Source organism: Phalacrocorax aristotelis, chromosome 3, assembly GCF_949628215.1.
Source record: "Phalacrocorax aristotelis chromosome 3, bGulAri2.1, whole genome shotgun sequence".
NCBI lineage: Eukaryota > Metazoa > Chordata > Aves > Suliformes > Phalacrocoracidae > Phalacrocorax > Phalacrocorax aristotelis.
The window spans coordinates 65,337,221-65,353,195 of NC_134278.1; the positions used below are offsets into that span (position 1 = coordinate 65,337,221).

General features: G+C 41.8%; 1 protein-coding gene across 3 annotated transcripts; it reads left to right on the forward strand.

The window, feature by feature from the left end:
• Window positions 1-592: 592 nt before the first annotated feature.
• Window positions 593-7,583, forward strand: CCDC28A (coiled-coil domain containing 28A). 3 transcript variants are annotated; one of them, XM_075087779.1, is made up of 6 exons: window positions 593-700; window positions 1,445-1,638; window positions 3,963-4,126; window positions 5,085-5,239; window positions 5,877-5,899; window positions 6,823-7,583. In XM_075087779.1, the coding sequence occupies exons 2-6, from the start codon at window positions 1,472-1,474 to the stop codon at window positions 6,875-6,877; spliced, it is 564 nt and encodes a 187-aa protein (XP_074943880.1). In that variant the 5' UTR covers window positions 593-700; window positions 1,445-1,471; the 3' UTR covers window positions 6,878-7,583. The 3 variants fall into 3 exon arrangements, with proteins under 3 accessions (XP_074943880.1, XP_074943879.1, XP_074943881.1); XM_075087778.1 differs by having other exon boundaries at window positions 699-972; XM_075087780.1 differs by lacking the exon at window positions 593-700 and adding an exon at window positions 1,068-1,202.
• The last annotated feature ends 8,392 nt before the right edge of the window (window positions 7,584-15,975 follow it).

Sequence of the window (15,975 nt, forward strand, 5' to 3'; positions counted from 1 at the left end):
TAAGTGACAAGGACAGAGCTCCGAAGCCCCCACGGGGCGCGACACGCACTGCTGCCGCCGGGGCGACAACCCCTTTTGCTAGCCGTCCCGCTCTCCTTACGGTTTCCACATTTCGAACGCGTTGTTTCACCGGCGCCTCTAGTGCGGCCGGCAAACCCTCCGCCACCCGCCTGACACGCATGCGCAGCCCGGCGGGCTCGGGGAGCTCCGGGGGCGGCGGCGGGGCGGCGGCGGGACGGCGGCGGCGGCGGCGGCGGCGGCGGGGGGTCCCGCCCCGCGGGGACAGGGCGGCCGGGAGCCGCTCCCCGCGATGAAGCAGCTGTGCCAGCAGGGAACCCCGCTGCCCCGCCCCGGGGCACAGCAGGAGGTGGCCGGCGGCCCCGCCCCTTTCAGCCGTTAACGGCTGCTCTGGCTCCGCCCGCCTCGGCCCCGCCCCTGCGCACACGGAAGGGGAGGAGGAGCCGGGCCCTCACGCATGCGCAGGGGGAGTTCGGCCCCGCCCAGCACCGCCCGTGCTGCGCGGGATTCTGGGGATGGTAGTCGCCCTGCCCTCCCGGGGCGGGGCTCCCACAATGCACCTCGTAGGGGCCTCCCCACGCTACCGTCATGTGACCTGCCGCTTCCGCGCGGAAGGGGGCGAGGGCCGGGCGGGCCGGGGGTCCGCGCGCGGTTCCCGCCGGGGGGCGGGGCCTCCCCACAGGTAGCGGGCGACGGGGGTGGGACTGGACGGGGGCGGGGCCTGCGCTAGGGCGGCCGTTTAACGTTCGCCACGGGGAAGGAGCGGCTGGTGAGGGGCTGGCCGGAAGGTTCCCGTACTCCTCCCGGAGCGGGCCGGGCGTCGTCATCACGAGTCTCCGTGCTGGTAGAATGATGACATGTAGCGGGGGCCGTTACGCTGGGAGGCGGCGGCGGCGGGCCCGGAGCGGGGAGCGGCGGCGTCCGTAACAGCACACGCATTAGCAGCAGTGCCCCGTACGTATTGCTGGGCAGCGCCCGTCATTGCCATATATAATAGCAGCAATAACTCGGCACCGACTGGGTTTTGACAGGGCCGCGCCCCTTGGAGGGGCTGTTCGGCGTGGGTGAGTCGCAGCACCCTCATGGCACCATCGTTTCTTGGCGCCGTGAATGGCGTGGGCTTGTGCCGTCACGGTGTGTTGTCGCAATAATCCGCGGGACGCAAAGCTTGAGATCGTTGTGAGGTACCTGTCGGCTGAAGCTGACGCAGAAGATTTTCATTCCTGCTTGTTTGGCCGATCAGGCAGGCCTGGGCAGCTTCTCCAGGAAGCTAGATACTCTAGTTTGAAGAAATGAGTAACTGTCCATTTTTGAAGAAACTATAAAGCTGTATTTCCATGCACTCTGAGCTGTTTTTCCCCTTCCCTTTATTGTAAATGTCAGTTTTAATGGACGTTTCTTACTTTTTTGTTTCTTCCTTTTGGAGGGCAAGAAATTAGTCTAAGTGCAGTAAATGGGAAGAATGGAAGAAAGGAAAATCAAGAGGAGGAGCCCCAAATCATCTACCAGTCACCCTGCACAGGTTACTAACTCCAAGAAGAACTCAGTGCCCATCAGTAAAAGTACAGCCTTTTCAAATCCTGCACCACAGCCTGCGGTACAGAAACCAAAGTTAAAACGGTAAGCTTGGGAGCACATTGCAAGCTCAGTGGAGGTGAGAGCCAGAAACCTGCTAGTGCTCAGATGGTCTAAAGGGTATTTAGACTGGCTGGGACAAAATGAAAAGGGCGAGCTTCAGACTAATGAAAATTTTTGATGACATGTCTGTTTGAGCAAATCAATTTGTGTGTTTAATGAAATATAATGGTTATTTTACAGAAAAAGAAGGTGCTTGGTACAACTCTGGGAGCTTTGTAAAATGTCACTTAGTGCTGTAGACTTGCAGCAATAACAATTTAGCTGAAGAGGGGATAGCCCAGTGTGGCTTGTGAAAGAGAAGAGCTGGGTGATCAAATATGGCAAATGTGGGTGCTGTGGGGGATAGCAGGTACAGGGGGATAGCTGTACCAGATGTATGGCTGTGAGGAATGAATGAAATATTACATGGCTGCAAGGTTGGAACTCACAAGTGGGGCAGGAAATGAAGGACTTAAATTTCTGCCTGTATTTTGTTTTGGTGTTTTTTTCAGGGAAAATGTGTTGTTATTTTTGAGGGAAATAATAATAAATATCAATGTGCTATAAAGTGGTAGTGCCTGCAGCTGACTGTAGCTTATTAAGACTTGACACTACTCTGGAACGTACTAGAAATTAATTTCTTGTAGTCCACAATATTGGCTAGAAAAGAAAATTTCCTTTTTGCTTAAGTTTTGGAAAAGGACATTCTTGCTCAATTGTGAAGTGAAGCTTACCCAGCAGCAATAATACAGACAATTTCTCCAACTCTCCAAGCAGGAGTGGTAATTGACATCACAGTGCGAGGATGAACTGCTGTTACAGTAGTGGAGTAGGAGTATTTAATTCCTTTTCACTTCATCTACAAGAATCTAATGAAATAAGTTTTCTAGGAGTGGTAATATATTGTATTAAACTTCAGATACAGGTGGAAAAAAATCGGTGACCTTTCTGGCATACAAACCTCTCTTTAAGTCTGAAAATTGAAGCAGAAATAGCTAAATTGAGATGTGTTGCTGTGAGTTGAACCAGATGTGATAACTGTTCGGACTGTTAGTTGTTCCAGCATATAGACTATGTAGTCTGTATGATGTTTATAGACTACAGAAGCTGTTAGGCTGGAAAAAGAATGGTTATTTCCCATAGGAAAGAGAGAATTTATGACTTGCAGAGCATGGGAGTATTCAAGGGAAAGGTGGAGCTTACTATGCTGTAAAAACTATCATCTTTGCTAATTAAATAAAGCCTCTTTACTAGCCTATGATTTTTTTTTAAAATATCCCATAGTATTCTGAATTTTAATTGTTAGGCTCGAAATTTTTCACTGAATCCCATTCTGAATTGACTCACCTGGAGGCTGCAGAAGCAGCCATGCCAGCGTGAGAGGAAGGCTGTGCCCACATGTGGATGGGCAAATCAGGGATGAAGACACCCTCCTATCTGAATTGTATTAGGTTAGCATGCGGTCTGTCTGTCTGTCTTTGGGACACAGGTGGAATATGCTACTTCTTACTGGTAACTGAGTGTTTAGCTTCCATATTGATTGCGTGCTGGTTTGGATTTATAATGGCTGTTCATTTTCATTCGTGTAGTTTCTATGGGCATATGGTGTTCCAAATAAATTTTATGTCTAGAGAAGAATGTGTGGATCCAGGAATGTTGATGGTTTGGTTGCAGAGGGGGCTGTGGAGAAGTTTTAGCATGTTTAGCTTTTGTTCAGTCGTGGTCTAGTTCCATTTGGTGTGTGTTGGAGGACTGGGAGATTGCTTTTGATGGTGAGTTTTGCAAAATTGGGATGTTATTTGAAGGTGGGAAGAAGGAGCTCTAGGAAAATGTATCTGGATGCAAGGTCACCTTCCTGGATAGGTTATAACGAGTTGTTTTCCACACTGGTTGCAGTCTATAGGTGTTTTTGACAACAGGAGCATATGATTGCTGAGAGCGTTTCTCTTCTGGCTTAAAGAGAGTTTGCAGATGCTTTTTGGGTGATTTTATGTAGGTAATGCCCCATGTGCCTTTGTCGGGTAGTGGGCCTCTTTAGATTAAGATGGCATTGCATACATGCGCTCTATTGATGTTTGCCGCTATTCAAAGGAAAGCAGATTTTGGAATCCTCCATTTTGCGGTATCAAACTGTCAAGATAGCGATGTTGTTCTTTATCCTTATGACAAACTGGCGATCCATTTTTTAACTTAAAAAGAGTGATTGAAATATGTATTATGTTTTCCATTTTATTTTCAAAGCCCAGATATACACATATCCTACCTTTCAGATTCTCAGTGAAAGCAGGAAATAATCTTTTTGTTTTGTTCAATTTTTTTTTTTTTAGTGTAATAAAAGAGAAAGCTAAACCTCCAGGAGGTGAAGCAAAAGGGGCACAAGCAGCACCAATCCAGCATTCTTTTCTCACAGATGTATCAGATGTCCAGGAAATGGAGAGGGGACTTCTGAGTCTCCTGAATGACTTCCACTCTGGCAAACTTCAAGCATTTGGTAAGTGTGTGAATTGTCTGTAAACAGTAGCTGTTTTTGTAATGATACGATGTTAACATTTGCAAACAAGTGTGCTGTATGGACAGACTCATTAGTTACTTTAATGAATTAAATGAAATCATTAATAGCATTAATGTTGTTAGATTTGTAAATTATAGTCCTACTGTAAAGTGTCTTTGGTGTGAGATTATTCAAATGCCATTTCTTCATTCCTTCTTCCAGCATGGCTTACCAAAGGCAGTACGTGGGCTTATGGATTTAAGATAACAAGTTTAAAGCCACTTATTTATGATAGCATAGGAATAACAAGAAGTAACGGTATTTAGCATGTCATTTTGCTGTGTATTAATGCTTTAGACTATTGATAAGAACTTTTATGGAATCCAGTGCAAGCTGCATTTTACCCAGCTTACTCTTCTGTCTTAGCATCATACTGTTCTTACTACTTCACAGTTGATGGAGGTTTCAGAAAAACCATGACACTTCTGCTTCCTTTTTTTCCTGTACTGAGTAGAAAGCTGCATATGTGCTTTTGCAAGTTTAGCGTTAGGTTAGCATGTCACAGTAACTCCACACCGATTTTACAAGAGAACCGGAAAAGTGGGTATTATATAAAGCATCAGTTACAAGAAAGAAATCCCCAAGATTAATCACAACTAGAAGGAAGGTTTATTGTGACCATATTTAACATTGGAGAGAAGTTCAGGAGTACAGAAAACACACATATCTTCTAAAAAAATGTTGGTACATTTGGTAGTTATCGTCAGTTCAGCAGAGCGTAACGCCAGACAGGATGATGGAAACTTCAGAGGCGAAACAGGGAGAAATCACTAAGAAAGCAAATTAACTTGTAAATTTGATGTTTAAATTCCTCTTCTCTGATGTAAAAAGCTGCATCTTTGCACCTTCATTTGCTCTCTCAGGTTTCTTTAGATAAAGCTGTCACTTTTCCTTTTAGGAAATGAATGTTCCATAGAGCAGATGGAGCACGTGCGGAGTATGCAGGAGAAACTTGCTCGCCTCAATCTGGAGCTCTATGGGGAGCTGGAAGAACTCCCTGAAGATAAACGAAAACTAGCCAGTGACTCCAATCTGGATAGGCTGCTCTCAGATGTGAGTACTGGGAAGGCAGAACATGGGGAACTTTGCCCACAGAACTTGGCTCAGGGAAACAATGGTAGTGGGTGGGCAGTGATTTACAGCGGAGAACATAGTTCTGTAATGGACCAAGACATAAGCTCCACCCTCGTCTTGGTTTTGAGAAAACATGGCACCTTTTTTTTTTATAGGCTGCTGCTCATTCTGAGTGGAGCAGTCTAGCCATGAGCTAGCTGCCTGAGGATGTTGGCCTGTTCACAGACAGCCAATGTACCAGGGAACTGTGACCATTTTCCCTTTGGTCAGTCCCCCTGCATCTGGGGAAGACCACACGTAATGAGGAGTTACAATCTGTATATTCTACACTTTGTTTCCCCTTCTCTAGTGTATTTCCGTAAAAGAAAACAAAAAAAAAAACATTTTTGAATTTCGTGAGATTGGCAGATTTAAACTTAATTTGGGACTTAGCTGTGTTGGTGTAGAATCCAGTGCAGGTTTGCTTTGCTTTTTGTACTAAAATCATACACTTTAGCCCAAACTATTAGTGATTTCCTTCATTGTTTTAATGAGTTTATGTCATCATAGCAGCATAGTTGTTGCACTTATTTGACTAACAAATGCCTTTCTGATACTTTCTGTGTTTATTTTGCAGCTAGAAGAACTGAATTCATCTATGTATCCTTTTCCTTAAATGTCTTTTTGCATTAATAATTAACTGTAATCAAACAACAGTGTATTTCCCTAGTGTTTTTACAGGAGTCCAAATAATTTCAATAATGGCCTTTCTTTTAAATTAATACTGCAGTGCAGCATGGCTTTTAGGTTATTCCAACACATCAGTGAGTAGCTCTTAACACTTTCAATTACAGGCTGTTTTTTCATACAGTGACTTATTTAGGTAGCATGTTCTGCTTCAGACAATGTGTTGACAGTAGATGGCAAAGCCCATCAGAAGCAGGATCTTTCTGTGCGCTTCTTGCTGAGGCATTTGGGACAAACACACACAATCCCATTTCTTCAGCAGCATTCAGAAGTGTTCTGCCCATCTATAAGTGAATCCTATTACCTTTTAGTTTTATCTAGAAATATACGCAGCTGTTTATCACTGATTTTACTGTGAAGAGTGGACTGACCTGACTTTGTATTTCTAGGGTCAGACTATGGTTGAGTCAAATACTTCAGCAGAGCTTTGCTAATTGAACAAATGTGTGCTCTGAGCCCACCCAGAAGACAACAAAGCTGAATATCTTCTGATATGTATATATGCTTGGTATACACATCCTCTGTGTCGGTGGAAAGCTGTTTATGGCTATGTCTCATAAAGAACACAAGTGAATGTGGTAATATCACATAATAGTGATAAAATAACCTGCCACCCCCCCACCCCTGATCTGCCAGCTAATTCTGGAGGTATGCAATGGTTAAGTCTCATCGGAGAAGATTAATCTACTGGTTGAGAAATAGCATAGGACTGAATAGAACTGAAGCTGGACTGGTGCACACCCATCACAGGACTAAGCCTAGTTTCCTGTAACACTGCTGTCTTGTTTATATGTTATCTGTATGTGAAAGTGCTGTTCCTTAATGGGTTGCCTCAGCCAAAAACTACATTTAGCAGATGCTCAAGATATTCCAAATAGCACCACGGGCTGAAAGGACAGCTTTGCCAATCTGGAATCTCCTGGAAGCTTTTCTTTTTTCTTGACAGTCCAATCTGGAACAGTTGTTGGGGGTTTTTTGTTTTTTTCTTCTATTTTACACAATGAAGAATCAACGTACAAATCCAGGGGATGATTTTTGCACATTCCTCTTTGAGCACTGTACCATCTCAGAACTCCTTATCTGGAGTTTTAAGTTGTTGTGACACACTGCTTTTGATTATTGCCTTATTTAAAAGAAAGATGAGGGAAACTTGGAAGTGCATTTCTTCAACTCAGTGTTGTTCAAATGGTTGAAAGTGATGTATGTATGTAAGTTCATGAGCATTTCCCTGGTTTTTATGAAGGTAGCGATGATGTTGCCTTTCTGATCAGCCTGTAGACAATCTGCGCGCTATCTTTAGTGTTTTGTTGATCAAGTGATGCCACAGATTAATTTATTGTTAATAAAGTAAAAAATTTTAAATATATGATGTTTCATTGAGAGAAGCTGCTATTTGTTTGGCTGTGTTAAGAAGGCACGAGTTCTTGCATGGTCAGAACAGTTGCAGAGTTTACTTTATTCATTACTGTGAATAATGATAAAGTGTCACTAAATGAGAGCTAGCATGCATGCTAGGTGTCCACATAATTTGATTAAGTATTGTGAAATTCCAAAATTGGATAAACTGTTAACTGTTCAATAAACCCAGTATATGCAATTTTGTAGTCATTCCTATGTTACAGATAGTCTGGTATTAACTCGTATCATCTTTGTGTTCACAGTCAAGAGAAAAAATTCTGTATTAGTGTAATATCAGGCTGGTTTTAGATCCAAAATTTCTATCCTGGTCCATCAAACCTTACCTTTGGTTCTAGATTTACTTTATTTTTCTTTTTAGGTAATGCATTCAGATTCTATATTGTACATACTTACTGCACACGGAATGAAATCTTTATCCTTCTACTCAAGCGTGAAGTTTTCCATCAGCCCAAAGCAGGCACGTGGCCAGGGAACAAAAGATGCCTGTTGCTTGGCATCTCTGGAGAAGATGCTTCCTCAGCCACAAGATGTGGTTGTGGATTCTGTTCGCTCCAGCTCCTTTTGGGATCACAAGTAGCGCCACATCTGCACGCTGCTGCTGCGGACAGAGACACCATTTAAACACCACAGTGTGCTCTGGCTGCAAATTCAGCCTCAAACACCATTATTCTCTGCCCCACCTACCAGGCAAATCTCAACAATTAAGGACCCAGTGGGGATCGCAGCTCAGCTTTTCATGTAAAGAACAAGAACACCCCAAGGATTTATTTCCTTCATTGCTGAGATTCTCTAGGGCCAAGGGGGTTTTCCTCTGACTCGCTAACTAATAGTTGGGCAATTACCCTCTTCTGCACAGCAGCTTCTCACCCTCAGCATTCTGGCATTGTTCCCCCTGCAGACTTGTGAACATCACACAAAAGAGCAGCACAGTTTAGCCTCGCGGTGTGTAAAGGCATGATGCTAGTTGGCAAAAGTGGCAGAAGTCACCCGTGGAGGTGCATTCTTACAACAGCATTCTTGCAGCTCATCTAGATTCCGGCGGTGAGCTGTACCCTCACTAGCAACTTGCCGATGCAATATATTGCAGCACTGCAATGCGTACTGGTCTCAAAACATGCTTTTAACAAATAGTTTTCATAACTTATGCTATTCTACAATTAAGAATTCTTTCTCTGTTTGGGGCTTTGTCACCTAACTCTGCTTAGGCTTATGACTTCAAACATGTTTCAGATAACTTAGCAATGTGATGTCTGTTGGATGTCTAAATGTCTGTAGCAGTTTATGCAAGTACGTCATGCATAGGCATACTCTGAGATATGGACTGAAATACCTTTCTCCAGCAGCTGTTCAGGATTATACAATAATTAGCACCTTTTTCTTCAACCACCTTAAGCCCACAGGCAATTGCAAGTAATTATGGAATTAAAATTCTCTTATCTCCTCCTGGATACACATTTGTGTCTTTTACACAATCTAATAACTGTGTATGCTCATCATTTGGATTCATACAAAAAAAATTTGTAGCAAGATCTTTGAGAGGCTGAGCTTCTCTTTAGGTGGTAATAAACTATCACACTTTTGGGCTCCTGCAGGAAAAGAAAAAAATCTAATGTATTTGTGGACAGTCTTTTGTAATTATAAAAGTATGTAAGTGCTGCATAAAATGAGCTCCTTTTCTGTTACCTTGTTTTCTGAAGAGTTCTTTATGGAGATAAAAAGTGTATTAACAATGAGTGTTTCCTGGCCTAAACTCATACTGATAAAAGGATACAGAGTTTGAAAGAAGAAACTCTTTCCTGCACTACTGATCTAGATTACCTCAGTCCAAGAGACATCTGTGGAACCTCAGTGAACCAAAAAGAAAATAAAAATTAGGCAGAAAAACTAATAGGAACAGAAGATGTCTTAGAGGATTTGGAAGAGATGTGTCTGTTGTGTCGAGGGAGGTGATTCTGCCCCTCTACTCCGTGCTTGTTGGATCCCACCTGGAGTGCTGCGCCCAGCCTTGGAGCCCTCAGCACAGGAGAGACAGGACCTGTTGGAGCAGGCCCAGAGGAGGCCACAAAAATGATGCAAGGGCTGGAGCACCTCTTCTATGAGGACAGGCTGAGAGAGTTGGGGTTGTTCAGCCTGGAGAAGAGAAGGCTGTGGGGAGACCTTATTGCAGCCTTTCAGGACTTACAGGGGGACTATAAGAAAGATGGGGAGAGACTTTTTAGCAGGGCTTGTTGTGATAAGACAAGGGACAATGGTTTTAAACTAAAGGCGGATAGATCTAGTCTAGATCTAAGGAAGAAGTGTTGTACGATGAGGGTGGTGAGGCACAAGAACAGGTTGCCCAGAGAGGTGGCAGCTGCCCCGTCCCTGGAAACATTCCAGGTCAGGTTGGACGGGGCTCTGAGCAACCTGATCTAGCTGAAGATGTCCCTGCTCACTGCAGGGGGGTTGGACTAGATGGCCTTTAAAGGTCCTTTCCAACCCAAACCATTGTATGATTCTATGAGATGGGAGTCTGGTATCAAATCACCTACCTCTTTCTTCAAAAACAGCAAGACTAATTACTAAGGCAGACATCTTTTTTTGTAGAAAATACACTGAACTCTAAAAATAAGTTATAAGGACTGATTTTTTTCCCCCCAGTAAGTTTATCAAAATAACAAATGTGTACAAACACTAACATGCCCATGCTGAGCTATGTCTTGACATTCTCACTGGCATAAAGGAAGAGAAACATTTACCAAGGCCGACTGACCTGATGTATTAGTGTTCAGCAGATTGTGTTTTACAAGTATGGTAACACAAAGGTACAAGGAGCAAGGGCATAAGGGCAAAGCCAAAAAAGAAAGCAAGCCTGATTAAATTTGGATCACGACCTTCTGTAAGTTTAGTTCAATCAGTAAGAAATCCAAGTATTTGCTGTGGAGTTCAGTGGTGTGCCGGAGCCTTATAAACCACACAACATATTGAGGCTTCACAGCTACATCACATTCTTTGCATTGTGCATTAGGTATTGCTTGTTAATGCCTGTTCAGTATCCCCATTGATCCCAATTCATCATTGTTATGTTGCAACTCAAAGTATTTCACCTTTAACACAGGATTTACAGGGATTCTGAAGCATCAGTGCTTGATGCTTAGTGTTTTCCTATGCTTCAACACTTGAAACATGTATTTGTACTTTTAGTTCTATTTATTAGAGAGATTTAAAATGCTACCTCACTCTCCTCACCTTCCCAAAGCAGGCAGAGAATCGAGTGTCTGGCATTTTTACTTCTTCAAACACAGGTTCATGACTTCTGCACGAGTTGTACTCTCTCGTCTTTTACATAAAACTGAATTACACATTTCCCATAAAAGGCACTAAAACCCAACTCCTGCCCTAGGACAGGAGCAGACATGGGAATGCTCTGTCCACATGAAGTCTGAAGCTTCTTATGAGAAATCAAACCTTCTGTTTTCACATGGATGATTTCCCCAACTATTCCCTTGTGTAAATACTGACCATTGTAACAGGTGCTTTGAGAGTACTTTTTGCTAGAAGGGAGTTGCTCAGAGCTTACCTATCACAGGGAAGCTGGGCACAGAGCTCACTTCTTAAAAGGGAAGAGGGTAGCCCAATCTGGCCCGGGCTATCCCAAACCACAGGAGGACGCAAGCGGGCTTACTGCATGTGAGAGCTGTTTCTTCGAAATGCACTTGTATGTCATCGCTCCTCATGCCATCAAATCTGACACTGCATGTCAAAAGTCACATAGAGGAATCAGTTCTGCCCACATGCAAACACCGAGTTCTGAGTTCAGAGACAATTTAGGATTGCTCACACAGAACGTGTTTTAGCCAGCAACACTGGAAATTCTTTCCCTTTTAATTACAAGTAATTAAATTAACTGTGAGTGATCTATGCCTTGTGCAATCTTACTGCTGTCATCACAAAACATGGGCTTTATTTATCACCACCCAAGTACAAAGATCAACGCTCTGGCCAGAGGAGCACTAGAGCTTGTATTGCCAAGCTGGGAGGCAAGAAGAGAGCAGGGGATTCTCAACTGGCAATTCTTACCATTTTTGTGTACAAAAGGCTTAAGCAAAGCTGAGCCCTAACTGCTGTGCAAGAAAACTCAGATTTTGCCTTTTAAAACTACCAACATGATTAAACATTCAAAAAGGCATCTGTCGGCTCCCCAGTGAAAGGCATACTCCAGGTGTATCCACTGACTGATGGTCTTGCTCTCGAACTAAGTGCATGATGTCTGGATCCCGAAGAACACTAAAAATTAAAGCTGCTGTTCATGACCTACAGCCAAGAAAATCAGTTTTATGTTAACACTTCTCCTAATGATCCTTCCTAGCTAGGTTCCTAACACCAGTGACACACTTTGCATAGCACTTACTAAGGAATTAAGGCCAACCACATTTAATACAATAAATATTAATTCCCTATAATAACAATGTACTTTATTTGTTTAAGCAGGTCTCAGACTCTGGAAGCAGATCCCTGAAATGCTACTTGGTTCTCTAAAGAGTCAGTTTAGTTTTAATAATTTTTAGGTTGATTTTTAATTTTGACCCAAAACAAGGTTTATGATAGTTCTTGCATCACCTGTTTTTGAGTAGTCCAACAACCGCTTGAAACGCTTTAGTTTTCAAAGCCCCAAAATAAACAGAGTCTGACTATTAACTAGACTTTTACTAGAAAGGAGGCATGAAGATGTATGAGCCAAGTTTGTGGCTTGTGACTAAAATCCGTCATGCAGGATGAATTCAGACACTTATGGCTGGGGATGTAGAGCCTTTGAAAGCATTTTCTCAGGAGTTTGTTACTCCAGTAAGTTTGATTGCACTGCTAATACTTTAAAAGCTTTTACCAGAATCTTTATAATCATACTCACTGTAACATATACATATTTGAGATTTCTGCCAGTCAAAAAGGTTGATAGAAACTACAGTAGCAAGACCAATGAATAATTTTAAACGCTTAAGGCAAGTAAACACTTTAAACAATGTATTTCCTGCTCAAATACAAAAAGGTTTCTATTTGATTCTCAAACATATCACAGAAATTAAGCTCTCTCTGAATCACAGGACTAAGTGCAGGATGAATAAGAATGTGTAAATCACCAGATATAGTCTACAAGGAGTGAAATTATTTTACATTGTCCTCTGTATATTTCTAAGCCAGAGCTTACTTTATAAATGATAGAAGATGAGAAGGACCAGAAAAATAGACACAGAAAATAAAAAAAAAAAAATTTTGTTGTTTACACCATCATCAGAACAAAGTGAAACTTGAGGTGGTGCTGCATTTCAGCTGTTAGTCCCTCACACTACAGAAATCTAACACTACTGAGTTAACAGCACCAAAATTTTACTTGGCCTCAGAGGGAGAAGTCCTGCTCCATGGAGGAATACAGCAAATACACCTTTCTTCAAACACCATTACCATGATGTTTTTCCTACAACTTCTGACCTATCCTAGAACAACTTTTAAAATGTTTTAATAAAAATATTTCACTGATGGCCACGGCTGCTATACAGTTTTAAACTCAAGTTTACGTTGTTGATTTAACAGCTTGCCCTGTAATTTACTCGGTAAAGAACACAAGCTTATTTTCAGGATTTCTGCATTAAAGGGATAATTGTATCTGAATAACTGCAGGACACCTTTTCAATTATGAGGCCATCACCCTTCTGTTTCACAGTTACGCTAGTGTTAAAAAACCTGATCTTTCTCCTCTCAAGCCGTGTAAAGCAATTCTCTCTTTTACCCCCTTAGCATATTGTTCTAGACCTCCACCAGTCACAGACCTTCTAAAGTTACTGTCCCAAACAACTAACTTGGATTTTAGGGTGAAGACACAGCAGACACGCGAACCAAGCTTGCCAGGGAGCTGCTCACAAGTGAGAAGAGCTACGTGCAAACACTGGAAATTGTGAAGAAGGTTTATTTTATTCCACGGAAAGCAGCATCAAGCGATCTTCTCTGGTATCGCAATCTTACAACTAGTGCCTAGCCACTGAGACAGGCAAGCAAGAATCTGCTCAAAAGAGCTGCTGAGGAAGTATCCGTCATCTCAGGTGACTGGAAGCTGTAATGCTGCCTGGGGCATGGGACTGAGCCGGGAGCCATTACTCCCGTGTCACTCATTCTGCTGGCTTTTCACATCCCTCTCCCTGGAAGGCGGTTGTTTTTGTTTTCTTTACAATCTGTAGCAGCAAAAGGTAACATGAGCGAAGAGCTCTCATCTATGAGAAACGACTGCAGCTCTGATTCTGCAAGGAGACCTGATGTAGCAGATTTCTGTATTAGCACTGAACTTTCCTGAAATAAGGCGTTACACAGAGGCTTGCGGCACAGTTCCACGAGTGCTGTAAATATCTCTATTTGAAGTCAAACAACTTCCATATGACATTTCTAGTGGCTGACATTAGACCTAAATTTTGAATCTTAACTTAATCACTGTAACAGATCATAATTTTTACCCTCCTATTTAGAAATACCAAGATTAGTAAGAGACCTCCATCATATAGGTCTTTAATAGTATTAAAACAACAAAAACCAGCACATGAAACATCCAAGAACAAACTAAGTTTTCCCACAAACTGGACAACTGGAACCAGAGCTAATGAAAGAAAAAGAGTAGTTTCCAAATAATCCGACCACCCTGATCAATGCAATATTGCAGCACTAAGCCAAAAGCCAAAATACTGAAGAGACTGAAAAATTCAAAATACTAGAACAAATACAGTCTAACAGTTAAGCACGTGCCAATACAACAGATGTTTATATGGAACCCTTAAAATTGCAATGCACCTGTGAAAGAAATTAGGGGTATGTTAGAAGAAAATGAAAATCAGCATTCCGTGTTAAAACCATTCAGACTACCATTGCAACAAATAAAAATTTTTTCAACTTCTATCAGGATTTTCAATCTAATTCAATGTAAAATTAAAAAACGCATGGAAATGAAAGAAAAAAGTAATCATTTCTTTCTTTAGTTTTAAAAGTTGGCAATTTGGCTGGTTCAAAATGTAACCTTGGCAGACCTACTTCAACTTCCACTGGTTTTACAAGAATACACAACCTCATTGAGAAAGTCTTTTTCTTACTTCGTAGAGGCTAAAAGTTATAACCATCTTAATATTCCGAGAACAGCAGCAAGGGGCTGAATAGGCTACCAAATCAAAGAAGACTGGAGATCAAAGCTGTACATTTATAAAGTGCCTTGAATTCATAGAGATCCTGAGGATCCCTAACAACACAAACAGAAACCTCTCACTGGGTTAGCTCCTAACTCAACAATGAGAAAGAATAACTAGTCTTAATACTACAAACATATGCTAAACACCAGTCCAGAAAGAGAAAGTAGGCTGCAGATGTTTCTAAATTAGTAAAATTAGTTTTAAGAAGTTTAAAAAGCCCAACTAACTTGGCTTATATTTTACAGGATAACAATTTCTTCTGTTCTCATCTGAAATCTAGGCAGATCTTAGGATATTCTGAGAGAAACATTTCCTGAGTAAAGTCAACCTAGACCTTAAGCAAATTATTAAGTTCAGTCTACCCCTTCAAACACATACAAACTTCTTCAGGAACATGGTTTATCCTGCAGACTCAGCAGTTTGCAGGGTAAGGTTGAGATCGACAACAGAAGTCCACATTTATCATGCTGGAAATGAAAAAGAACTTCTTGCAGCTTGTTTCATAGAAAAGTTAGTTTGAATGAAGGTTTGATTGCACAGGATCCCACGTCAGGACTGACCTCTTCTAAAGACAACTACAAGCAGGCTGTAAATCCAGGTGAAAGAAGAATTAATTTTGTATTAAGACCATTAACTTCACGCAACTTCACAGCAACTAGATATATCGTACTACTACAAGTTTGCATCAGGCTGTACTTTCACCTTAAACTTTTGGGAATGCACTTAAAATACAGACTTGCTCAGGAAGAAAGCTGCACGCATGCACAATTCACCGAAAGGCTCATTCAGAAAGTTCATTCTGAAGTTACCAGCTTGATCATCCAAACACGTGGATGTAGCATAAAATCACATGCTATTATGCAAAAGCCTATCATTGCAAACCTCAACCCTACTCCTACCTAATTTAAACAGACTAAGTAAATATGTATTCAGACTTGTAATTAAGCACATAGTATCAAGTACATGAGCTGGACAATAGCACTACATCTATAGATACTGATATACACAATTGCAAGCTTCCTTTGGATCCAGCATTCCATCTATTTGCCCCCATTTTTCTCTTATCGTTACTGTTGGCTTTCAAATATGAGGCCACAAATATAAAATAATACATAAAATACATCATAATGCCATCTTTATCAAAATTTTAAACCCAAAATTCTAGCTTGGAATCAACATCATATCTATTTTCAGTTCAATTTCTGGCAGTACTCATTTTGTATTAATTCAGATCAGGGCAGTCTTGAGATGTGACAGTGGAAATGCAACCCTACTTAAATCAATGGATAAAATTTTTCTCCAGAAGTGGAACAAAAGTTTTCCTACATGCACAGTTATTTGCAAAAATAAAGCTTTAAAATTTCAAGGGAT